This window comes from Prionailurus bengalensis, chromosome E2 (assembly GCF_016509475.1).
Source record: "Prionailurus bengalensis isolate Pbe53 chromosome E2, Fcat_Pben_1.1_paternal_pri, whole genome shotgun sequence".
Taxonomy (NCBI): domain Eukaryota; kingdom Metazoa; phylum Chordata; class Mammalia; order Carnivora; family Felidae; genus Prionailurus; species Prionailurus bengalensis.
In genome coordinates this window covers 28,724,122-28,748,564 of record NC_057352.1, presented here as the reverse complement: position 1 = coordinate 28,748,564, position 24,443 = coordinate 28,724,122, and the positions used below count along the sequence as shown (strand labels likewise).

General features: G+C 46.9%; 2 protein-coding genes across 10 annotated transcripts in view; one reads left to right on the top strand and one right to left on the bottom strand.

The window, feature by feature from the left end:
• Window positions 1–19,993, top strand: part of BRD7 (bromodomain containing 7) — a 42,220-nt gene extending 22,227 nt beyond the window's left edge. Inside the window, exons 7-18 of one of the 5 annotated variants that reach the window (XM_043599174.1) lie at window positions 3,825–4,009; window positions 4,991–5,114; window positions 5,740–5,815; window positions 8,407–8,514; window positions 8,872–9,007; window positions 9,469–9,580; window positions 11,813–11,869; window positions 14,702–14,813; window positions 15,092–15,235; window positions 15,776–15,919; window positions 16,236–16,300; window positions 16,646–19,993. In XM_043599174.1, coding sequence (XP_043455109.1) covers window positions 3,825–4,009; window positions 4,991–5,114; window positions 5,740–5,815; window positions 8,407–8,514; window positions 8,872–9,007; window positions 9,469–9,580; window positions 11,813–11,869; window positions 14,702–14,813; window positions 15,092–15,235; window positions 15,776–15,919; window positions 16,236–16,291 — 1,254 coding nt within the window. In that variant the 3' untranslated portion in view covers window positions 16,292–16,300; window positions 16,646–19,993. Of the gene's footprint in view, window positions 1–3,824; window positions 4,010–4,990; window positions 5,115–5,739; window positions 5,816–8,406; window positions 8,515–8,871; window positions 9,008–9,468; window positions 9,605–11,812; window positions 11,870–14,701; window positions 14,814–15,091; window positions 15,236–15,775; window positions 15,920–16,235; window positions 16,466–16,645 lie in introns of those variants that run through there. The other 4 variants (XM_043599171.1, XM_043599172.1, XM_043599173.1 and 1 more) reach the window with 4 other exon arrangements.
• Window positions 17,836–24,443, bottom strand: part of ADCY7 (adenylate cyclase 7) — a 45,108-nt gene continuing 38,500 nt past the window's right edge. For 2 of the 5 annotated variants that reach the window (XM_043599165.1, XM_043599169.1), the window contains 7 exons: window positions 23,859–23,952; window positions 23,299–23,454; window positions 22,595–22,741; window positions 21,543–21,647; window positions 21,182–21,296; window positions 20,463–20,587; window positions 17,836–20,256 (listed from right to left, as the gene is read on the bottom strand). In XM_043599165.1, the coding sequence (XP_043455100.1) occupies window positions 20,110–20,256; window positions 20,463–20,587; window positions 21,182–21,296; window positions 21,543–21,647; window positions 22,595–22,741; window positions 23,299–23,454; window positions 23,859–23,952 (889 nt within the window). In that variant the 3' untranslated portion in view covers window positions 17,836–20,109. The remainder of the gene's footprint in view (window positions 20,257–20,462; window positions 20,588–21,181; window positions 21,297–21,542; window positions 21,648–22,594; window positions 22,742–23,298; window positions 23,455–23,858; window positions 23,953–24,443) is intronic. The other 3 variants (XM_043599166.1, XM_043599168.1, XM_043599167.1) reach the window with 3 other exon arrangements.

The following is a 24,443-nucleotide window of genomic DNA, read 5'->3' as shown; positions in this document are numbered from 1 at the left end:
TGTCTGTGTGCTTGGCCCTAAAAGATTTCTTGGATCCGTTTAACTGGGGAAAGAAAAACATTTGGATTGACAGTTATTCTTGTGCAGACAGCATCAGTTCCTACCCTTTCCTAAAGACTTAAGACCCTGTAATGTAAGCCAGTTACACATCTTTGGCAAAATCTGTTTACCCCTCTTTGCAGGAAGGTTCAGAATCCAGAATGAAGCCATATTCCAGATTTAAAAATCTGCAAATGCTCGTTACTACACTTGAAGTAAAAGTGCATCCTGCAAGTGCAGTCGTTAGTTACTCCAAAACTGGATATTGAAGTTTTAGGAGAAAGTTGAATTTGCAGTATTCCAAGTAAATTTATCAACTTTCATTTCCCATTATTTTCTTTTCTTCAGATAATGTAGTTAATATAACATGCAAAAGAGTCCACTGTCTCTTGAATTTTCCTGGGGATGGGATGGCTGGAAGCACAGAAAATAAACATTCTTCTCCACTTTCCCTTTTCTCTCTCTGTTGTCTTCCTTTTTTCAGATCTCTTCCTGTTGAGGAGCCCTACCCATCCTGTGTTATAGTTTCCTGTTGACTGTCCTCTCCACCCTAAGTGGGAGGGATCCTTACAACAGTGATTTTTAAACGTTTAAATTTAGACCTGAGTTAACTCTTGTAACAGCAGTGCTCCCAAGAGAGCCCAGTACACCCTTCTATGATTGATGTCTTTTTATAATTTTTTTTTTCAACGTTTATTTATTTTTGGGACAGAGAGAGACAGAGCATGAACGGGGGAGGGGCAGAGAGAGAGGGAGACACAGAATCGGAAACAGGCTCCAGGCTTCGAGCCGTCAGCCCAGAGCCTGACGCGGGGCTCGAACTCACGGACCGCGAGATCGTGACCTGGCTGAAGTCGGACGCTTAAGCGACTGCGCCACCCAGGCGCCCCTATGATTGATGTCTTTTAAAAGATCATTGGTTTTGAATGTTCAGTGTAAAGATTGTACAGTCATTTATCATTTTTTTTTCATTTACACACAAATAGTGACTATTAGTAGACCTTTTTACTTATTTATTTTTTAGTAGTAGACATTTTTATAAAGGACACGTGTAGAATAATTTGTTTGTTCTCCTAGATAAATACTAGCATGCTGCGTGCTAGCACAAACAAAGTAATAGAATCAAGGTTCAGGGCCTGGCTGTGCCTTCGAGATGCTGAGTGACCTCAGGAGACAGTGTTACCTTTCTCAGCCTAGTACTTCACTCCTAGAATCATGCCTGACATGTGGGAAAGCACCAAGGGTTAGCTGTCATTAATGGCAAAGAATCAAGCCCTTTTAGTCATTTAATATTGTTAAAGTGATAAGTAGTATGCTGATTGGGAGACATCTTAATTATTTTTAAAAAAGACTACTTTCAAAGGAAAATTAAATTCAACTTTTTCCAGTGATTTGTGTTGAAATTTAGAAAATTTCTCTAATTCTTTTAATTCTGTGCATGTTCTGGGTTTTTTTTAATTGTTTTTAATGTTTATTTATTTTTGACAGAGAGTGAGAGACAGCATGAGCGGGGGAGGGGCAGAGGGAAAGGGAGACACAGAATCCAAAGCAGGCTCCAGGCTCTGAGCGGTCAGCACAGAGCCTGATGCGGGGCTCAAACTCACAGACCGCGAGATCATGACCTGAGCCGAAGTCAGATTCTCAACTGACTGAGCCACCCAGGTGCCCCTGTGCATGTTATGTTTTTTAGAATTCCAAAATGTTTTTGATGTAGGTTCTCCTCTTTATAAAATCCAAGAATGGAAATAAAAAGATAAGTGAGAGCTTCATGATCTGAACACTTAACAGTGCGCCAGACTCTGATTTAGATACTAGAGAGAGATGGGTGAGAAATTACCTAAATGATATACACAAGGGAAAACACAAATGGCCAATAAAAAGTTACAGAGACAATCATACTAATATTTTTTTAAGTATGTATTAAAATAGACATTTTTAAAACTCAAACTGGCAAATTACTTTAAATACTGTTAAATTTGGTAAGGATTCAGAGAAATTGTCAATCACTGACGTGTATATATAATGTATACACTAACATGTAATATAATGTATATTAATAAAACTATTCTGGAAAGCAGTTTGGCAGTAAATATCAAAAGCCTTAAAAATACTCATTCTTGTTGACCTAGTGTTTTCACTTCTAGGAATTTTTTTTTTAAGTATAGTTACATACAGTATCACATCTAGGCATTTATCCTAAAGAGATCTTCTTGGAGAGATTTATTTACAGTGATGTTCATGAGACTTCTATTTGTAATAGTGGAAACTTGGAGATAATCTAAATGTCTGATAGCGGGATATTAGTAAGACCATGGTACCTAAGATAAAGTAATATATATATATATATAGTTACTGAAAACACTTTAAAGAATACTTAATGATATGGAGGTCACATGCTTGTAATTTCTTAATGAAGAAAATGCATGTTACCAAATATTCAGTGTAATGCCAATCTGTTGATATGTGTAATGCTTAGAGAAATACTGGAATAATGATAAATTAACAAGGTTTTTTTTTTTTCTCCTCTACCTAAATCTTTGTCTACAATGAAATATATTACTTTAATAGTTTTAAGGTTACTTTAAGATAAAAGTTCAGTAAAGATAGCTAGTCCAGGGACACCTGGGTGGCTCAGTTGGTTAAGCGTCCGACTTCAGCTTAGGTCACAATCTCATGGTTCTTGAGTTCAAGCCCCGCGTCGGACTCTGTGCTGATGGCTCAGAGCCTAGACCCTGCTTCAGATTCTGTGTCTCCCTCTCTCTCTGCCCCTCCCCCGCTCACACTCTGTGTCTTTCTCTCTCTCAAAAATAAACAAACATTTAAAAAAATTTTTAAATAGTCCATGTTCTTGAGGCTCTCATATTCTGCACTACTAATATAGCAGAGTGTGATGAGCCAAAGCCCCTTAGGAGACACTAGAGGCCTGGACTTCATCACTGGTTCTTGACCTTAGGTGAGTCATGTAGCATTTCTGGGCTACATTGTTCTTATTCAAATGACCTCTGGTCTTCTCCAGTTCTTAGTTTCTATTATTCTGCAAAAATCTTCCCAGCCGTTGCCATGCAGCCCTAAGGAGACTGCAGTCCATATTTTATCCAGGGACAGTGCTCAGTTGGAAGGCAAGAGTAGTCGCTAGAAACAAACATGCCTCCAGAAACCTCAAGCCCTTAACCACAAAGAAAATTTCACAGCATATCAATGCAGTGGAAAATTAAGTACATGTTTCACAAAATATAAACAAGGCTTCTTTGGTTAGAAGAACATTATGCTTTCTGGGAAAGAAACTACACTAGCAACCTTTCATTCTCCTTGAAGCGTGTTGTTTTCACACGGAGTAAAATGCCAGAGTCATCAGTGATTATCCTAGGATACCAAAGTATAAGGGTTCTTAACATGTTCACATCATCTAGCTTTTGAATTACCTGATAATTCTTAAGTTTCACAAGATAAGCCATTCTGTGAAATCTAAAATTTTAACGTGCTATTAAATTAAATTCTGCTTTTTAAATTTAGTACTGCAAAGAATACTTACTAGTATTTATTCATACTTTCTCTGAACGTTTTGATGATGTAGTCAGGTTGCAAAGCACTCTCTTATGTTGGAAATTAAATGATCTGAATTGAAGGAATAGACTGTATTCTGGTCACCAAACATTTCTCTTGTTATAATTATATTTAATTGCTTTTCTTCCCTTTTAAGTGCGAACTCACATTGTGAGAAAGAAATGCATTACTTTAAAAATCAATGGCAAACATACAATGAGAATGTTCTTGAATATTTTTAGGAGAGAATTCAGAGCCTGAAGCAAAGCATAGAATTCATGGCAGACTTGCAAAAAAGCCGAAAGCAGAAGGATAGAACCGACCAGTCTCAGAGTGGGGAGGACAGCGGCTCCTGGCCGAGAGAAAGGGAAGACTCCGGAGACCCTGAAACCCGAGCCTTCAAGGGTCCCAGCAAGGAAAACAAAAAGTAAAGAGTCTTCGGGATATTGAAGCTAAGCTGTCTTTTTCAGCCTAGGAAGGGGGAAAAATACTAATTCGGTGCCTGCCTTGGGAAATCCAAGTCCTGGTCCGCCCGTGGTTGGTTGGTTGTGGCATGAAAGTCCATTTTGGTGATGTGATACCCTCCTCTTCTCATAAAGGCACTATATGGAATCGTTTAAACACAGTTCAGAACAATGGTTCTGAATGTATATTCTTATGAAAGTAGTTTTAAAATCAAGAAATTATCTTTAGGGACTCATTGTCAGTGAACTTATTTAAATAGAACTCTAAGAAAAAATTTGTATTCGTTACCTCATTCCATAGACAGTGATTCAGCTTACCTGTAGTTAAAGCCATTCCTAAGCAGATGGGCTGTTGCTGAGGTGCGTGCTGTCCACCAGACATCGCCTGGCGGGACCAGTACCTCCCAGCAGTAGCCAGCGTGGCCAGACGCACGTGCGTGCACCCGCTCTCACCTCTCGCCAGCGGCCCTCATGCCTCGCACCTCACCGTCCTTGCTGGAAGAGGGTTCTAGGGAGCGGCTTGGGATTTCTGCGGTTGCAGTGCAGAGAAAGTAAACTTGTGACATATTTTTGTTCTGTTTTTAAGATTTGTACAATTTAAATGTATTTCATTTTAAGTTTTAAAAATCAGGCTTTGAAAAGAAAATTCCATGTCTCTCTGCTTTCAAAATACGTTTGAGGTAGAATCCATTTGTGTGATGACTGTATTGAGAAAAATGTTTAAGACAAATAGCACCAGATACCGAAAGGAGGGAAGTAACCAGGGTGTCGGGTTTGCTTTACTTCGAGTGTGGCACAGGCCCTCGGCAGGCCCCTAAGGAACAAAGCCATAGTTGGTGATTGTAGTGCCATTGTCACCCTTTGAGTTGTACCCCTATTTGGAACTCATTTTAATGTTTTCACCTTATTATTTTTTTTTACTTAGTATTAATGTGTGTTTTCAGGAAAGACAAAGATATGCTTGAAGATAAATCTAAGAGCAGTAACTTAGAAAGAGAGCAGGAGCAGATTGACCGCATTGTTAAGGAATCTGGAGGAAAGCTAACCAGGCGGCTTGTTAACAGTCAGGTGATTGGACTTTTCCTTTCTTTTCACTACCTTCTGACTGGTCGTCTGAGACATGCAGTTTTCACATTGCTTGTGCACTTGTAGCCCGTGTCTGCCATAGAGTTGTTCAGTACAACACTCCGAGGAGGCAGATTTAATAACGTATTTATAAAGGACATGATTAACCTTTTTCTCTATTATTGGCTTTTAGTGAAGTTAATGTGTTCTAAACTTGGCAAATGAGCATTTATACTCTGGTCTCTTGAATTCATTGTTTAGCACATTGCTCTTAAAACCGAATAGATTAATACGTAACTTCCAGCAGGTGACTTCCCTTCCCTGGTCTCCAGTATCCTCCTTTTTTTAACAGAGGGGACAAAACAGAGTGGCCTGAAGGCCCCACATAGCTCTTTAAAATTCTCATGTTTCCTTAACCTTCATTTCTGCAGCCCATTAGCACCTATGTATATGGAGCCAGGTGGGAAAGTTAATATCTAAGTGTAATGGTAGCAACTTAGTATATTGGTTTGATTAAATTTAGGGCATTGTAGTGTGATATATATACATATATATGTATGTGTACATGCACATGAATGTGGTACATATAAAACTGTTGAGGACATTTGGATACTTTGGGTCATTGCAGTGTGAATTTGAAAGGAGAAAACCAGATGGGACGACAACATTGGGGCTTCTGCATCCCGTGGATCCCATTGTAGGAGGTGAGTTCACAGGTCACACTGTGCATGAACTTGCTGTTTCGCAGGCAGTAACCTGGGTGACGTTTTAAACCAGCAGGCCTAGTGCTGTGAAATCCAACCGTATTGTCAGCCACAAAGAACTTGGCTAGGCATCATGTATTTCATGCTAATAGCATGAATAGCTTTACTTCGTCTTTAAGTAGATTCTATATAGATCAAGTTTTCTTTAAACTACAAAGTCCCAGGGCACCTGGGTGGCTCAGTTGGTTAAGAATCCAACTTCGGCTCAGGTCATGATCTCACAGTTCAGGAGTTCGAGCCCCATATCGGGCTCTGTGCTGACAGCTCAGAGCCTGGAGCCTGCTTCAGGTTCTGTGACTCCCCCTCTCTCTGCCCTTCCCCCAGCTCGTACTCTGTCTCTCTCAGGGGGAAAAAAAAGTCTGGAATTTAAATGTATTTAATACAGAATATCAGACCCACAATTAAAGCCAAAATTTTACAGTTTCTAACTCTGGCTCAAAGAGATTATGGTATGTATGCTCAGTTATTTCTGGAGGTATCTCAAAACCTTCTTATAAAACATCTGACTTCTTAAATTTCAGTGACTAGAACGAATATGTATGCCATACAGTACCATATAGGAATAATAAAAACCTGCTGATGTGATGGCTTTCACTGTAGTTGGTAGAAAGTTTGTAAAGGTTGGGAAGCAGGGGCTCCTGGGTGGCGCAGTCGGTTAAACGTCCGACTTCAGCCAGGTCACGATCTCGCGGTCCGCGAGTTCGAGCCCCGCGTCGGGCTCTGGGCTGACGGCTCAGAGCCTGGAGCCTGTTTCCGATTCTGTGTCTCCCTCTCTCTCTGCTCCTCCCCCGTTCATGCTCTGTCTCTCTCTGTCCCAAAAATAAATAAACGTTGAAAAAAAAAATTAAAAAAAGAAATAAATAAAGGTTGGGAAGCATTGCTTTAGAACCTCCGTCATGTTTTTTATTTCCCTCAGGTATTTTAATGGTAGTAGTATAGGGAATAATTTTAAAATTTGATATAAGAATTTTTTGTCATTCACCTGAGAGGAAAAATCATATATTGTGGTACGCAAATGTGAGCATGCTATTTTATAAATACCCATTTTCCCCACCGCCATTATGAGAGAGATCACTGGGGATACAAAAATGAATGACGCTTCAGTTAACAGTCTCCAGTATTTGCAGGCAAGGCCTGTCTTGGGTGCCGGAGGTGGAGCTGGGTGTACAGCAGGGAACAGAACAGAGATGAGTCCCTCCCCTTTTGTCTGTGGGGTGCGGAATGGAGGAGCCAATGAGAATAATCGCGTGAAGAAGAGCAGCTGTGACGGGACACAGGTGGGGGTCAGAGAAGCCTTCCTTATTCCTTAGCAAGGTGACGTTTAGGTTGGTCCCAAAAAGTGAGTAAGGAGTGCGGGGATAGGAGGTAAGAGACTTTGAAGCAGTGGGAAGAGCCGGATGCATTTGAGGACTAAAGAGGGGAGCCTGTTCGTGTCTTTCAGCGTTTCCCTCCACTCTTGAGGTGCTGACGGAATCCCTTCACGTAGAAGAAAAGTGCTGTCTGCGAAGCAAAACTCACTTTTTGCTTTTATGTGAACTTTTCGTTTTATGTGAAATTTATATGGTATTGAGTCAAAGTGCCACGAGATCGGGAATGTTGTTCTTTCTAGTGTAGCTGTGGTGAAAATTTGGTAATTAAGAGGATAACGATGCAATTAATGATTTAGGTGACACCTTAAGATCTGCCCCTTTCTCCATGTCCAGGGTCTGTCTCTGCCCTTGCTCCACTTCCTTGCATTTGCAGCTCCTGGAGCCGGTGTGGCCCAGGCTGCTCTGGCTCCTCACGTTTCGGCAGCTCCCTGAGAGGCCTGAGCACTGGTCTGAGGTGGAAGCTCTGCCCCTGCTCACTTCCAAGTTCTTCTTCCAAATTCCAGACTGCTCGCCAAGAGGGAGAGAAGATCCAGTTTAGGTGTGCAGAGTTTCTCGCAAGTGCTTTCATTCCCCCAACGCTGATCACCTGTGGCCTAGCCTCTGTTCAAGGGTGGTCGTGGTGCAAAAACCGAACTCTTCACTAGAGATCGTGTTTTCTCCTCATACCAACCGTCCTTCCCAGTTCTGCTTATATCAGAGTCCATCCAGTTACAGGGGTCTGCTCCTGGTTTACAGAGCACATCTTTAAGGACCGTTCCTCACTGCATTGAAAGTATGCCTCAGAGATCCTAATTCTTCTCCTGAATGTACCATGAGTTCTTGTCTTTAGTTGGGTGTTGTCCCCTAGTCTTTTACTAAGCTTTTCTACTCGTTTACTTTCATCACAGGTTTCAACTTTTAAATCCTTAATTTTTGTTTTTAAGTGAACTGCAACATGATTATAAAGTATTCCAGGAAGCAGGAGAGGGTAATGAAAAGGACCAGGTCTGGGGCCTGGCCACATTCCTACCTTGCTGAGCTGCGATTTTCTTACGTGAATAAAGCCTCCTGGACAGAGTCCCATGGATGGCACGAAGCAGCGTACGTGCAGACACCCTGCAGATCACCCATCGGCTCCTTACCACATGCACCTCCCACACCGAGCCCGGTCTTCTGTTTCAGAACCAGGCTACTGCCCTGTGAGACTGGGAATGACAACCGGAAGGCTTCAGTCTGGAGTGAATACTTTGCAGGGGTTCAAGGAGGACAAAAGGAACAAAGTCACTCCGGGTAAGGTTTTTTCCTCAAGCAGATAGCGGGGGGAAAGTGTAATCACCACTTACTGCTTTATTACTAACTCTTTTGGTGGCATTTTTGCAGTATGAATCAACTCTTTTATTAACTTCGGAAGAAACTGAAAAATCAGTTACTAGTATTCAAAATGACTTTTGTTCTTTCCTTCCTCGGGGGAGGAGTCACTTGAGTTGTGACTTCATGAGGATCCAGGAGGGGGAAATACCTACCTTCTATTTGTTATACCAGTCATTGAAGTAGTAAAATTAGAAGGGAATAATCTTTAATAAAATAAAAATCAGTTTGACACAGAAGTTAAAGAACAGTATTGCAGTACTTAATTTCTGTCAACAGTGTTATACTTGAATTATGGACCCTACAGTTCTTATGCTCCACATTACGACTCCACGTTTGCAAATATCAGCAAGGACGACTCTGATCTAATCTATTCAACCTATGGGGAAGAGTCTGATCTTCCAAGTGATTTCAGGTGAGTCACCAGTTCATCAGTCTGTTGAGTGCCATGTTCTAAAATCCTAATAAACGTGTGTATATACAAGGGGTGTGGTCCAAACTGGAGGTATAACTTTTGAGACCCCGTGGATGTGTTAGTCCTGAGGTGAGTAAGGTCACCTTAGGGAGGAAGTGAAGGGCAGGAACAAGTCCAGGACTGAACGCTGACGCCTCTGTCATTGAGAAAGTCTTCTTTTTCTTTGACGGTTTCCCCAGGAGCATTTCATTTCACTGTGTTCTTGATCTTGTTTGCTTCTCTCATGACGGTAAAGTTAGCACTGGCAAGGCTGTAAGTATGCTATTGTACCTAGACGGAAATTTTTACACGGTGGCGTATAAATTTAAGTCGTGTCTGGTGGAAACCGTTGGCTGGGATGGGAAGGTGAAGCCGACAGGTGATTCATATGGAAGTGACTTTCCCAACATTCTCTCTTTCAGCATCCATGAGTTTTTGGCCACATGCCAGGATTATCCATACGTGATGGCAGATAGTTTACTGGATGTTTTAACAAAAGGGGGCCATTCTAGAACCCTTCAAGAGTTGGAGACGGTAAGAAGGCTGCTAAAGAACCGGGTAATTTATTATTGGCTCTCAGCATTAGTCACTGAGTGTTATGAAACCATGGGAGTCACCAGGGTGACAGCTGGGCTGCCTTCCCCTGAAAGACAGCCCGGCCTGGGTGTGGACCGTGGGTGGAGGACAATGAACGGAAACGAGTAAGCCAGCTACCAGGGTCTGTGAGGGCCAGAAGACTGTCGTTATCTCCCGATCTTGGGAACATAAGAATCAGGATGGGGCTGACTGCTCACAAGTCAGCTGGTGCCATGTACCCTAACAGAACAGGGGGTCTCGCTCACTGGATTGAAACCGAGTTGACTTACAATGCTAGCGAATGTCCTTTTCTTTCTTATGTGGTAAGAACACAGTGGTGGGGCCCCAAGGAACAAAATAAGAAACTTCCTCTTTGCTGTCACTAACACTTGTAGACTGTCTCTAGTTCACTTGGACATAGTTGATAATCTGGCAGACCCACAGCTCAGAGACTAGAACCAGACAGTGTTCCTGGTGCAGAGGAGAGTCAAGCTCCACACCGTCCTTGTCACCATACTTAGAAGAACCTTACGTCTCTCAGGGTCCTAGCTGTTCCCAGTGGCTGTGGCTACTGTCGCCTTGTCCTCTGCCCTCACTGCACATGTGGCTGCTGGTCCCTGGGTGACGGTCAGCAGCGCTGAGTCGGCACCTCTGGCTCACTGAGAACAGCTGTACAGTCTTAGTGCTCGATCTGCTTTCTTCGCATGACCTAAAACCACGCACCTTCGCATCAACTCAAAAATATTTTTCCTCTAGCCTTCCCATCAGTTAACTTGAATTAATTAGTAGTATTCAACTACAATTCAGTATCTTTCATTTGGTTGATAGGGCAAAAGATTTCAAATGTGAAATTTCTCTGTCCACTGATCCAGCAGATATTCTCAGAATAGATCTTAGAAAAATTTAAAAAGTTATATATAAGGATGTGTTGTTTATAATTTTTAAAAATTGGGAATTGGTTTTAAAAAATCATAATAAAGCTTTTTTTTTTTTAATTTTTTTTAATGTTTGTTTATTTTTGAGAGAGAGACAGAATGAGCAGGGGAGGGGCAGAGAGCGAGAGGGAGACACAGAATCTGAAGCAGGCTCCAGGCTCTGAGCTGTCAGCACAGAGCCAGACACAGGGCTCAAACCCACGAATAGTGAGATATGACCTGAGCCAAAGTTGGACACTCAACTGAGTCACCCAGACAACTTTTTAAAAAATAACATCATTATTTTTAACTTTTTAAAACTTTTTAAACTTTTAAAACTTTTTAAAAGATAACATCATTCCTAATGTTTGTGCATGATACCTTTGTCTGTTGTTAATATGTGCCTGATCTCTGAAGGCTGGTATTATGGGAAGCTTTCACATTCTGCATAGCCTTTGAATATTTTACAGTAATCTTCTGCTACCCGAGACTATTGCTCTGTTAATGCAAAATAGTCCCTAGAGTGCCTCCTATTTTCTCCTTGTCATAGACTCACTGGTTGTTGAAAACCGACTCCATTTACTAGGTACTTTTGTGCTATTTACCAACTACTTTCATACCTTCTTGCTCAGGCACAGAAAGATTAGTCTTGAAGTTACCAGTAATAGGTACTCTTGACTCACAAATACTCTCAAAATGCTACTTATTGTATCTATTTCATTTTTGGTTTAAAATAAATTCCAGGGGCGCCCGTGTGGCTCAGTCAGTTAAGTATGTGACTCGTGATAACGTCTCAGGCCATGATCTCACGGTCAAGAGATCGAGCCCTGCATCAGGCTCCTCACTGAGCATGGAGCCTGCTTGGGATTCTATCTCTCTGTCCCTCCCCAGCTCCCTCTCATGCGCGCTCTTTCTCTCACTCTCAAAATAAATAAAAAATTAAATTCCAGTAATCCAGGGGCACCTGGGTAGCTCAGTCTGTTAAGCCTCCGACTTCATCTCAGGTCACGATCTCATGGTTCATGAGTTTGAGCGCCAGGTCGGGCTCTGTGCTGACAGCTCGGAACCTGCAGCTGCTTCAGACTGTGCCCCTCCCCACTCACACTCCATCTCTCTCTCAAAAATAAACATTAAAAAAATTTTTTTTCAATGAATAATTTCCAGTAATCCATATTCTTATTTCTTGCCTCGAAACTCTTAATATTTTTTGATTTTCCTTGATATTTACCTTTTTAATATATCTTTTAATGAAAATTGGTTTTCTTTGTCCTTACAGCCATCACCTGAAGATGAAGGTCAGACCAGGACCCTTGACACAGCAAAAGAAATGGAGGTGATTATATTCGTCATTAAAAATATTTAAATGGAGGATAAACTCAAAGGCCTAAATGATAATGCTTTATTTTAAAAGAAAATTATTTATTATCTCCTTAGATAAAAGAACTCTTTTTGCCTGTGGGGAGCGTAGTAGTAGCCAGTGCGGTGCACAAGCATGTACACAAGGGAGCCCAAACTAGTTACCGCACCGTGGAAATGTACACGTTGTAGGAACACAGATCAGAAACCAGCTGCTCTGGATGGCCAGGGAGATCCTCACAGAGGGGATGCCAGGTGGACGGGGTCTAGAAGGATGGCCAGGCAGTCTCCCAGCAAGCAGCGCCTGGCATCTGAAGTGGGCAGAGATGCTGAAGTGGGACAAACGGATCTGAGAGGACAGGGCACGTGTGCAGAGAGCGTGGAAAGTGTGTGACCCTGGGGTGCCGGGCAGAGGAGGAAAGGTGGGGAGGCTGCATGAATGAGGGTCTAGTGACAGAGGGCCATACGTGCAGTCCGAGAAGCTGAGAGTCCACCCTTGAAGACAGGAAGCTCTAAGAACATGGGGAGGGGAGAGAGGCTGGAGGAGAGGACCGGTGAGAAGCTGTGGGGCTTGACAGCCATATGCTGATGAGTGTGGCAACATGGAAGAGAATAAAGATCTACAGTAAAGAGAAATACAGTAGAACTAAAGTCGACAGGACCTGGTGCATGAAGTACATCATAGCATCGTGAGCGCCCGTCCAGGGTGGGAACAGGAGCTCCCCTCAGTGGGAGAGCAACTGCCTTCAGTTCCCCACGCGGCAGTGATTCGAGACGTGGCTGCAGGGGAGGCCTAGGACTCCCGGATCTGGCGGCAGGCGTGTGGATCTGGAAGTTGTTGGCATAAAGGGAGAGTGTTACTGTAGTCATTCAAGTGAATGCGATTGTCCCGAGAGAGCACGTGCCCTGGCTAAAGGTTGAAGGACAGATCCGGGTGCATCCATGTTGTCACAGTGATAGCATTTCCTACTTGTTAAAGACTGAGCGACATTCCACTGTGCGTGTGTACGTGTGTTGATTTCATCCGTATACCTAGACGTAGGATGATTGCTGGATCGTGTAGTAGTTCTCTTTTTGGTGGTTTGAAAAACCTCCGTACTGTTTTCGGTAGTGGCCGTACCAGTTCGTATTCCACCAGTAGTGTACGAGGGCGCTCTTTTCTCCACGTTCTCACCAGCACTTGCCATCTCTTGTTTTGTCGTCATTGTTGATGGCCATCCTGGCTGATGTGGGGTGATACCTCATTGTCATTTTCATCTGTTTCCCTGATGATTTGTGGTGTTGGGCACCATTTCACGTACATGTTGACCATTTGTGTATCTTCTTTTCAGAAATGTCTATATCAGTCCTTTCCCCGTTTAAAAAAGGTTTTTTATTTGTCTGTGTTTATACTATTGTGTTGTTTGAGTTCCTTATATATTTTGTACATTAACTGATTATCAGATACATGGTTTGTAAATATTTCCTTTTATTCCATAGGTTGTGTCTTCATTCTGTTGATTGTTTCCTTTGGTGTGCAGAAGATTTTTAGTTTCATGGAATCCCACTTTATTTTTGCCTCTGTTGCTGTGCTTTTGTGTTCATATCCAAGAAATCATCACTCAGACCAAAGTCAAGAAATTGTTCCTATACATTTATTAAAGACACTATTCTTTTCAAAACAAAGGGAACAAAAAAAAGGTTGAAGGACAGAACTTTGGAGAAGACCCGTAGTTGAGGTAGAAAAATCACGGAAGAGGGACATGCAGGAAGGAGTCCAGCGGTGTCAGCCGCTGCCAATGAGCCCAGTAAGAGTGGCAGGTGTGGCATTTGTAACCGGCAGGGCAGTGCTGGTAAAACAGTGGGGTTGGAGGTAGACGTCAGGGGGCTAAAGGAGCGGAGGGAAGCTGGGACACGAGCGGACAGATGTGTGCCCGGTAACTGACACGGAAGAAAACCTGAAGAGGAGATCAAAGACAGATGCGGATGTGGTACCTGCCAAACCATGTTTTCAAGGAATGAGGAGCAGGCAAGGTCATGTGCTTAGTGAGGGGGCAAGAATGCGAGAAATCTTGAGAATGGGAAAGGCAGCTGGGTAAAAAGGGAACAGCTGCGGAATAGGGTCGTGAGGGCCCAGCCCCGATGGCAAGCCGCAAGCACATACCCATGGTTTTCCTCCACACACCTGCCCGCGTGTAGCTAGAGAAATCGGGGGTTCAGATACACGTCTGGAGTGCCATGCCAAAATCTAAAGGGAACCCTTGACTTCTGATAACTTGTTATCTGGGGCAATCTCTTCCTAAAAAGCAGTGTTGAGGTTATAGAAACTCTGAGTCTTGTAATTCCAAAACCAAAACCCCACCCTTTTTAGGATTTTGTTTCTCCCATGCCATACTGACAGCCTGGCTCTGTGGCAGGGAAGAGACCCAGGAAGTACCTCATGCACATCTGCTGTGGGTTTGCAGGTGCATGGACCGGGGGCCAAGACACTGCCTGTGAGCCTCGGAAGCGTGAGGCATTGTCACAGTCCCCGAAAGTTCTTCATGGTGCAGATATCGCCAAGGCCCTCATTCCTGTAGTCTTTTTAGGTGGCTGCCACATGGAACAGGTGATGTGTGATGACACATCATTTCACTATAGAGAAGTGTGCGTATTCTGGAGAGACATTTTTTATAGGTAGCAGAACTCTAACTGCCAAGTAAATAGGTGGGACAGCTTGGCCTGCACACACAAACCATCTTACTGACGTTTCATTGCAGCACTGACGGGACTTAACAAGCTGAAATAATTCCTTTCTTCCTTTCCTTCTTTTTTTCTTTTTTTTAAGCAGATTACAGAAATAGAGCCAGAGGGGCGTTTAGACTCCAGTAATCAGGACAGGCTCACAGCGCTGAAAGCAGTAACAAATTTTGGTGCTCCTGTTGAAGTGTTTGACTCTGAAGGTGAGTGTCATTTCATGACCCAGGCAGTCCAGGTTTAATGTCACATTAGTACAGATTAACATAGCCATTCACCACAGGAAATCTTGGCTGGCCGTGCTTCAGTGAGTAGTAAAGCATGTCTGTGGTGGTGATCTCATTTGGAGGGGATCACTCCTTTGAGGAGAGAAGACTAGGCAATAAACAGCAAAACCCCAGAGCACAGGACTCCCTTTACTACACAAGGTGGAACCCAAGTATGTCCCTGTTTTCCTTAGCGTGTTATTCTTCGTACCTTACAGAAGCTGAAATGTTCCAGAAGAAACTTGATGAGACCACCAGATTGCTCCGAGAGCTCCAGGAAGCCCAGAACGAGCGTCTGAGCACCAGACCCCCTCCCAACATGATCTGTCTCTTGGGCCCCTCTTACAGGGAAATGCATCTCGGTAGGTCGCACCTCCGGGAAAAGGAGGCTTGGGGGATATTTAAAGGGAAAAACTTCTGAGAAGGGACACCGCTGTGAAGCAGTGCTAAAGTGAACTGTAGGTGATTTATTTTTTGCATTTACACAGTTGACCCTTGAACACGTGGGGGTTAGGGATGCTGACCCCAACCACCCACCCTGCACAGTTGAAAATCCATGTGTGATTTTTGACTCCCCCCAAACTTAACTACTGTAATAGCCTTTTGTTGCCTGGAAGCCTCACCTGTAAACAGTCAGCTGACATTTCGTATGTTCTATACTAATTCATACAACAAAGCTAGAGAAAAGAAAGTATTAAAATCAGAAGAGAAAATACATTTACAGCCCAGTGTTATCGGGAAAAAAGGCAATGTGAGCGGATCTGCACAGTGCAAACCCCCATTGTCCCAGGGTCAAGTTTGTGGTGTTCCTATGACTTTTTTTTTTTTTTTTTTTAAATCTAAAGGAACCACGTTTCAATACCTAGAGCTGTGTTTCTTTTTCTTTTTGTCTTCCTTCCCAGCTGAACAAGTGACCAATAATCTGAAAGAACTCGCACAGCAAGTCGCTCCAGGTGATATCGTGAGCACGTATGGGGTTCGGAAGGCGATGGGGATTTCCATCCCCTCCCCCATCATGGAAAACAACTTCGTAGATTTAACGGAAGGTACGTGCCTTGTGTCTCCGGGAAAATGGAAGGCTGTCGTGAGCAAAAGGGACATCTCCTTTCAAATAACACTGGAGAGGTTTTTGTCTCTGCATGTTGATAGTGTAAAAACTGCTTTTGTTCTTTAGACAAGATATAAAGGAAATAAAGCGTTCACACATTTGCAGACAGAGCTACAGTGATGCCCTAGTAGCACATCTAGTCTTTAACCTTGAACGTGGTAAAGAAGGGCTGTCAGCACTTATTCTGGATGACACCTTTACTTTTTACTTAAAAGGGGGAAAGTGCTGAATGAAGCCGTAACTTTCTCTTTCAGATTTTGAAGAACCTAAAAAGACTGATGTTGCCGAGTGTGGACTGGATGGGGTTTGAAGCTAACTGGTACTTCATTATATATTATGTACATAGTTTTTTCATTCTTCACTTGGAAATCCTTTTCAGAAGATAGTAAATATTTGTAAATTGTGTTTTTAATTAAACTTTGGAACAATTAATGTTCCAGAGATTGGACTTCTATTAGGTAATAAAGCTGAGCCGGGACTGCGAGCTGTGTCGCGTGTTATCAGCTGAGCTGTCCTTGACCTTTCCCCGGGGCTGGGTCTGAGGATAAAGTGATAGAGAAACACTTAGGAAGTAAAACAGCCTTTTCAGGACCATTCGTTAAAAGCAGCAAGTCCCCCAAATAATTGAAGTCCCTCATTTTTCCACGTTTGCCACCCTCCTCAGAAATTACAACCAGCTAGTTCCTGACTTACAAAACATTTCATCTGGATGGTTTCTTCAAAGAATGGCCTTGTGAGGAAGGAACAGGATGGACTCTGACCTGTTGCCCTCCGAAGCAGAAAGGAAGAGTGGACCTGGGCACGTTTGGGTCAGATGGTGATAAGGCCGCTTCTTTGGGGGGCACAGACGGAACCAGAGCAAAGACATTTCTTTCAAATCCCCATCCAGCGAGATTTCCTATTGTTACATTGTGGAAACAAATACACTTAACATACTTTTAGAATCTGCGAGTACGTCCCCTGCATACCTGCTGGGAATGACACTGTGTGTGCAAGGACGAGGTGCTTCCCCTGTGCCCCCCTCCCCCTCCCCCAGAAATCACAGCACTGACTTGTCTGGCGGTCCTGTTTGCTTTGCCGTTTTCCATTTTTGAGACAGTCGCTTAGAACTGCTGTAAAAGGATAAGCTAAATAAGGGAATCATGGAGCTTCAAGTTCACATTTCTTTTACCGTTTCTCACGGGTCACCCGTGCCTCAGCCTGTCCCTTGCCCTAATAGTCATCTAATTTTATCTGAAATGCAAAGGTCAGCTGCTCAAGCAGGCAGCTGAGCAGGAGACCGTGAGACGTGTGGCCCCCTCCTGTAACAGGCGCCACACTGCAGCCTTGCTCAGTGAACGAGGCGCATTTAAGACCCTGCGCGGACTGTACATAGCCCTTCTGTAAAACCCCCCAGCTGGAAGTCGTGTTAGTTTTATTGTCCTGACCCTGAAACTAACATTTAGCAAGAACAAGTAGGGTGAAAGAGAAGGGATTCTCTCAAGAGAGTTAGAAATGACCCAGTCTTTTAAAAACCTACAGGGGCACCTCGGTTTCGGCTCAGTTAACGTCGGACTCGGTTTCGGCTCAGGTCATGATCTCGGCTTTGTGGGTGCAAGCCCCACATAGGGCTCTGTGCCTGCAGCACAGAGTCTGCTTGGGATTCTCTCTCTACCCCTCTCACTCTCCCTCCCCCACTTGCACTCTCTCTCTCTCTCTCTCAAACTTTGAAAAAATAAAAGCCTACTTAAAACTGTATGCTAGAAGACCTTTAAAATTGTGCAAATACACATTTTATCAGGTGTTTCTAGAGTTTAATTTTAACCTTTCAGTTAGAAACCAAGAAAACATTAAATTCAAAACACTAGGACATTAACGTTTTCCAGTTTGCTAATTTAATGAATGAAATGCTAAACAAAGTAGAAACACTGGTACTTTATGAAAAGAAAATACATTTTGAAACAAATGTTACAGATATATAAATATTCAGGATACAGAGTAATTCCTAGTTGTTTGCACCTTCTCAAAACCTGTTTCTGTATGTTGACCGGTTATATACACAGTGTAGAAGCTGGTTAATGATCTTCTTCTCTATTAGGAAATTTTCTTAATGAGTAAACCAGAGAACTTCAGGTGCGATTGTCACTAGAGTCAGGGAGGCCACCTTTAAGCAAGCCCTTGACCCTTAGAAAAGGTCAGTGTTAGCAAAGACGCTTGTCCTAAGACAGAATGGCGCCTGTGAAGAAAGGGCTCAGGGATCAGAAAACAGGCAAATCAAAACTATGTGCTTTTTATGGTCAGTTATGCACTAGGGTCTGCACATGAAAAACTAAAAACTTACAAAATATTTTTATCTGAGCGCAGTGCTTGAATTGGAAATAAAAATCTATGGTAACTACTTTTTAAACTCCTAATTGGGATTTCTGGTGCCGGAAGAGAAAAGTAATTCGAATATTGCAAGAGTAGAAATATGTCCACCTCAGAGAGGCCCAACACGGCTGTGTGTGTCTATATCGCATCAGTGACAGAACCTCCAGGAGAGCCCTGTTGAGCAGCCCTGGTCACTGCTGAGTTAAGTGGACGCATTTCAGTGTAGTGCCCCCTGAAACCAGCCCTTTATATGGAAAGTCGGTGCATAAAACAGTTTAAGGTTATTCCCCTTAACAGAATTTTCGCCACAAAATTCCTTTATCCAGCAAGTTCTTATACTTCGCCTCTATTCTGGTTACATGCGGGCCTCAGAGCTGCACTAGCGCCCCCAGCACCTCTGCGAACCGGAGAAGCCCCTTCTGAGCCTCATAAGCCCGTGGACACGTCCCAGGCAGACGGCGGACAGTGGCTTCAGGTCCAGTCCTCCCTGCCCTTGGCTGCAACCCCGGGTAAGCCTTTGAAGTCTCCTACGGGCCAGGTTTCCTGTACTTGCGGGGGGTTCCTGGAGGACTCCAGCTGGGAATCCCTGCTCTGTAGTGAACTTCAGCCATGTTAGAGCCCCAGGTGTGCTCTGGGGATGCAGCGGTGAAACTGATTCAGAAACAGGAACGAGCAGTTTGGCTCCTCCTCAACCTTGAAACGCAGTGAAGGCTGACTTCTGATTCTCTTAGACTTGCAGCACCATAAGACACCTCTCGCAAACCTGGCTTTTTGCACTTGATTTGATTCCTCCCGTTTGGAACAAGTCTGTCTCCGCAGCTCTGAGCGGGCTGACTTCCCAGATCCGGGAACCTCTTCTGCACGCTTGTGGAGGACATGCTTTTCATCTTGAAGCTCTACGAGTGAGCTGTGAGGACTAAAGAAGAGAAAGGGAGCACTACAGGTTGTCTGCCTTCTGTCTACACAGACCCCCTTCCTTTCCAGGACAGGAACTGAGATGTGAGGACAGCAGGAGGGCGCTCCGAGTACACACGGTGGTCAGGGAAGGGCTGAGAGGCCGTGCCTTTCTTTCCGGGCTGTGCCGCTCCTTGCCTTCTTGCTGTGTGACAGCCGTGTTCCTCAGCCCCAGCGGGGCTAAGTCGTCAGCGGACGTGGTTAAAAAGAGAACACACTGGAGGGAAGAGATTTTTGTCTGGCATCTAAGAAGTCATTAGGGTAAAACTCCACTAATCATATACCCATTTAAATCAAACACCTGCCAGAGAGGACAAGTAACAAGCCTCTGTTGTGCTGTTCTCTCCCTACTGTGTGAAATCATAGATGGAAAACCACATTTTCAGCTCTGTTTACCGGGGTGCCTGTGTGAGAAACGTACAGCCCTGTTGCTGCTCCACTGGGAGAAAGGCGTGCCCAACCCATCCCGGACAGCTCGTCCTGGTTCTGTACCTAGAAAAGACCAGTCCCACCCGTGCGGCTGGCAGGCCATGGCCAGTTGTGTGTCTGGCTCCCCCTCTGAGATCTCCACAGTACCCAGGGGATCCGCATGTCCCAGCTGCCTGTGCATGGCGAGGCTCGGTGGTAGCCTCGGGCTGGAGTCTGGTGCACGTTCCGAGAAATCCTCTAGCACAAGTCCAAGGAGGCCACACACAGCCACCTTGTCAGGGTAGTGATGGCCAAACCCCTGGAATGCCTCTGTGACTGGCGTAGGGCCGAGTGCTCCCCGTGGCTTGCTTCAGGGACGGAAAATCCGCTTCCAGCATGTTCACCTCCCAGAAGCCCTCAATTCAGTCCCAACCCTTGGAACTTTGCCGTGTCTGTGCAGACAAAGTAAGTCCTCAGCTCGCCTTTGCCTTTGACGTTAATCAGTCCCCGGCACTCGCAAGAATAACCTAGTCCCTGGAGGATGGTGCAGGTCTCCTCAGTAACCTGAAAAGGAAAGGACAACAAACTCTTGGGATGCAGGAGAAACACCTGCTGTTGGAGGGATGGCCAGGAACCAGCCCCGAACACACACGTCTGGTGTCCCTCAAGCATGTCCGGGCTGGAATCACAAAGCTGACGGATGCCTGGGTCCCCCACCCCCGCCGGGAAGTTCCTCCCCCGGGTCATGGGTTTCCCCAGCTGGGGTGTACCTGGATCTTGCCAAGTTCTCCGGTGCTCTCCATTCGGCTGGCGACGTTGACCGTGTTTCCCCAGATATCATACTGAGGCTTTCGTGCCCCGATCACTCCAGCGATCACAGGCCCGTGGTTTATGCCTGAAGATGACATTTGCGGTTGGCAGGTCGGGGAGGCAAAAAGCCTCAGGCTCTGCCCCTACAGGAGGCCACAGAGTCCAGCGGCAGCCCCAGGAAGCACCGACCAGCAGCTGAAATGCAGGTTGGAGGGGGCTTCCCGAGCCTGTGACAGCACCTCTCACTCGGGACGTGGGAGAGGCGCTCCCTGGGCGGCCCTCTTCCCAGCCGCTCGCTCCCGACGTCAGGCTGAGGTCATCACTTTTCCAGTATCCGCTCATCTCCCAGCAAAGAATAAACGGGCTTTGAGCCCCAACCCCGTTAGCTAACACGGAGCAGTCAGGCTCGTAACTGCTTTGTCCTCAGTATATTTTAAGGATTCCAGCCCGATTAATGGTTCTCCGTTTTCTGTAGTGATACGTTCTGACGTAAACTTTCAAAGGTAACTTCATTAACAGTATGCAAAGAAAGAGTAGTTACCCAGTTGCTGGGGTTGTGTGGCCAAGAGGGATTTCTCAGGTGCACCGACAGACTCGAGCGTGGGCTTGCCGGGCTCCGGGACCCACCGCAGCCTCCCACCCCGGCGTGGCCCGGCCCGCCCTACCCTCGGGCCCTCACCGACTCGCAGGCGGAAGGAGTTGAAGGAGTGCCGGTTGATGCCGTCCAGCTTGCTCATCAGGGCGATGCTGAACTCCACCATGATGCCGATGTGCGCGTGCTGCCGCTCCAGGTCCTGTGGGACAGGGCGCTGCACGGGGGCCGTGGGATCCCGTGTCCCGTCTTCCCTCCTCCACGGGGTGTTAGCCACCTGCACTCCCCACCAGATGCCTCCCCCGGGCTGAGTCGTGAGGTCCTCTGCCCCTCCCTCATAGGACAGGGCAGGAAGGGGTGTCCCCTCGAAGTCAGGTGATAGGTCTGGGAACTGTTGAGTCCCCCGAACGTGGGGCTGGGACCCGCGGCCACCAGCTCAGCTCGGTACCTGGTTCTCAGACCCTGAGGGGACGCTGAGCCCCACGGCTGCCATATACGTGCTGCCAATGGTCTTGATCTTCTCCACACTGCTGAACTTGGGCTTTAGGAGCAGCTGCGGGACGAAGGGACACAGAGCCGTATGGCCCAGCCGCAGCCCCGGCCCACCCCAGGGTCTGAGAAAGGGGTGGGGTCCCTCTCGCCACTGCTGCTAAGTTCTCACGCTCGGCCTCCCCATGTGGGCAGACAGCCGGTCCACGCAGGGACACGGCCTCTGGCTTGTCAGCCCTGCTCCTCCTGACTCGGGCTTCCCAGGGTTCGTCCGTCTGCTCCTCGGCCCCTCCTGGGGCACCTGGACTCTCCTTTTTAAGGACCAAGCACAAAGCACAGCCCAACAGTATCTATCTACCCAGGAATGTCGACTGCTTGCAGCTGAGAATCAAGTCCAAACCGACTGACTTCCTCTGAACCAGCTGGCAAGTGTAGACTTGCTGGAAATCAAACTACAGGGGCCCCTCCCCTTACCCACTCCAGGACCCCCAGGGGATGCCTAACACCTCAGACTCCCGAAGCCTGTACGGTGAGTGCTCCCGCCTGCACGTACGTCCCTACGATGTTCAGCGTACAAGTCAGGCACAGGGAAAAGGTCAACAACAGAACAGAACAACGTCCTGTAATAGAAGCTACGTGAATGGTCTCGCTCAGAAAGTCTTTACTGTATTCATTCATCCTCCTCCTCGTGAGGACACGAAGCGAGGTGAACGGCCTGGCCGTTGTGACATGGTGTCAGGCTACAGCTGACCTTCTGACCACACGTCAGGCGGAGGGTCCACTCCTTCCGGGACACAGCTGACCCGGGGAACTGAAACCGCAGATAAGGGGCTGCCGAGTTCTTCAAGGACCTAAATCTAATCTTCGCAGGCTGCCCGTCCCAGAGAAGATAACAACACTTACTGAAGAAGCGAGGAGAGGCAGATGTGCACCTTCGGCCCTGCGTGTCGCTCCCCACACGCGGCTCGCCGCGCCCCGCCTCCCCCCAGCGGCTCGGCCCGGAGGCCCTACCTCGTCGAAGTCGGAGATGATCTCGTTCAGCAGACGCAGGCACTCCAGCCCCTCCTTGTTGACATCGCACTCCGTGTAGAAGACTTTGAAGTCCGGCACCGACGCAAACATGACACACACGCAGTCGTAGGACTGATGGTACCAGTCCTGGGTGGGGGCGGGGAAGGAAGCAGGCCACCTTAGGCCCCCCGGCCTCGGAAGGGACCGGGAGCAGACAGGGACACGGCTCCTCGGCCGCCCCACCAAACTCGGGAGGGGGCGCCAGGCAGGTGCCGCTCCGCCCGGCTTCCACGGAGACCCATCTGGGGGCTGTTACAGAAATAAGGCCGTGAGTCCGCTGCTTGGGGCAGGCCAGGCCCTGGTTGGCTTTGGCCCTTCGGTACCCTGGGTCTCCTGGCTGAGGCTGAGAGCCCCTGGGGTGGGAGGAGGTCCCAGATCACAGGAGACCTGGCTTCCGCACCCATTGGGCCTGCTTCCTTATCTGTGAAACGGCGACCCAGAACTGGCGGAGCGCACGCTTTCATCCACACGGATTGTCCGGATGACAAATGCCTGGACGTACATCCAGTCCTCACAGCCACCCTGACCCGTGGGCCCCCTCGTACAGGGGCGAGGTCCAGGGCCCCGGGACGTGAGATCCCAGGGGCTGCATCCGGACCCTCAGACGCCCTGCCCTAGTGACCCAGGCCCCGCTCGCACCGCACCTCATTTAACTTGTCACCAATGAAGTGTGCGGCCACGTGGGCTGGCAAGACGTTCTCCAGAAGGAGGCGGTTCACGTTCTCCATGGTTTCAAACTCCTCGTGTTCCTTTTTGAACTTCTTCTTCCACAAGCAATCCAAGCGGCAGTAATAGTCAATCTGCAGACGATGGGGGAGCATCAGTGTCCTGGCCGCGGTGAGCGGGGGCAGAACGACATAGGCCGAGAAGCAGCAGGGCGCGCCCGTCACCCTGGGGCTGCGGAGCCGTCCTGTCCGCCCTTCCACCCTCTGTCCCCGGCAAATGGCTCCCACTCAACAGCCACCTCCCAGTGGCCTTAGAGTCCCAGTCAGCCGTGACTCAGTTCTCAAGTGACCCACGTGACCAGATGTCACTGGTGTCCTGATGGGAGGCGATAACAGGGAGGTGAGGACGCAGGGACCCCTCCCCGAGGGACCAGAGCTTCCCTGCAGGGCTGTCTGCCCCAGATCTGCGGAAGTTCCCGCCCCATCCCAGTTCTCTCTCCGAGCTGAGCAAGGGACGCCGGGGGCTTCCCAGGCGGTACCTGTCTGGAGAGCATGATGAGGGTGACGTAAAACAAAACCAGGTAGAAATTGATCATTGCCTTTGGGTCCTTCCACAGACAGAACGGGGAGCTGCTGGACACGAAGGGAAAAAGCAGGAGTCATCTCCAGCCTCCTGCCCAGTCCTCAGATGCAGGGGGCGGCGGGGGGCGGGCCAGAGCCAGCCTGCGGGAAGGCGTGAACGGGACAGAGATCTCTGCCATCCGAGCTCATGTCCTCATGGCGGAGACGCTAAAGGCAGCATCAACTTGTACAGAAAAGGGTTTGACGGGGCGGTGGGAGAGGCCTCACCGCGGCGACCCCACAGCTCACACCCGGATGCCCAAGGGTAGCCACGGCAAAGTCTGCACGGAAAGCACTGCAGGCAGGTGCGTCCTCAAGAGTGAGTCAGGGACTTCCAGGTTGGCAGATGGGGTTGGCAGGTGCCACAGACCCACAGGAGCAGGTCTTGTTCCGGGTCCCGAAACTCCAGCCTTCTAAGTTCAAGGGGAGCCAGGCCCCTCTCCTCCACCCACAGGGGCCGAGAGCCCCCAAAAGCACCCACACGCCAGCCCTTCGAGTGTCAG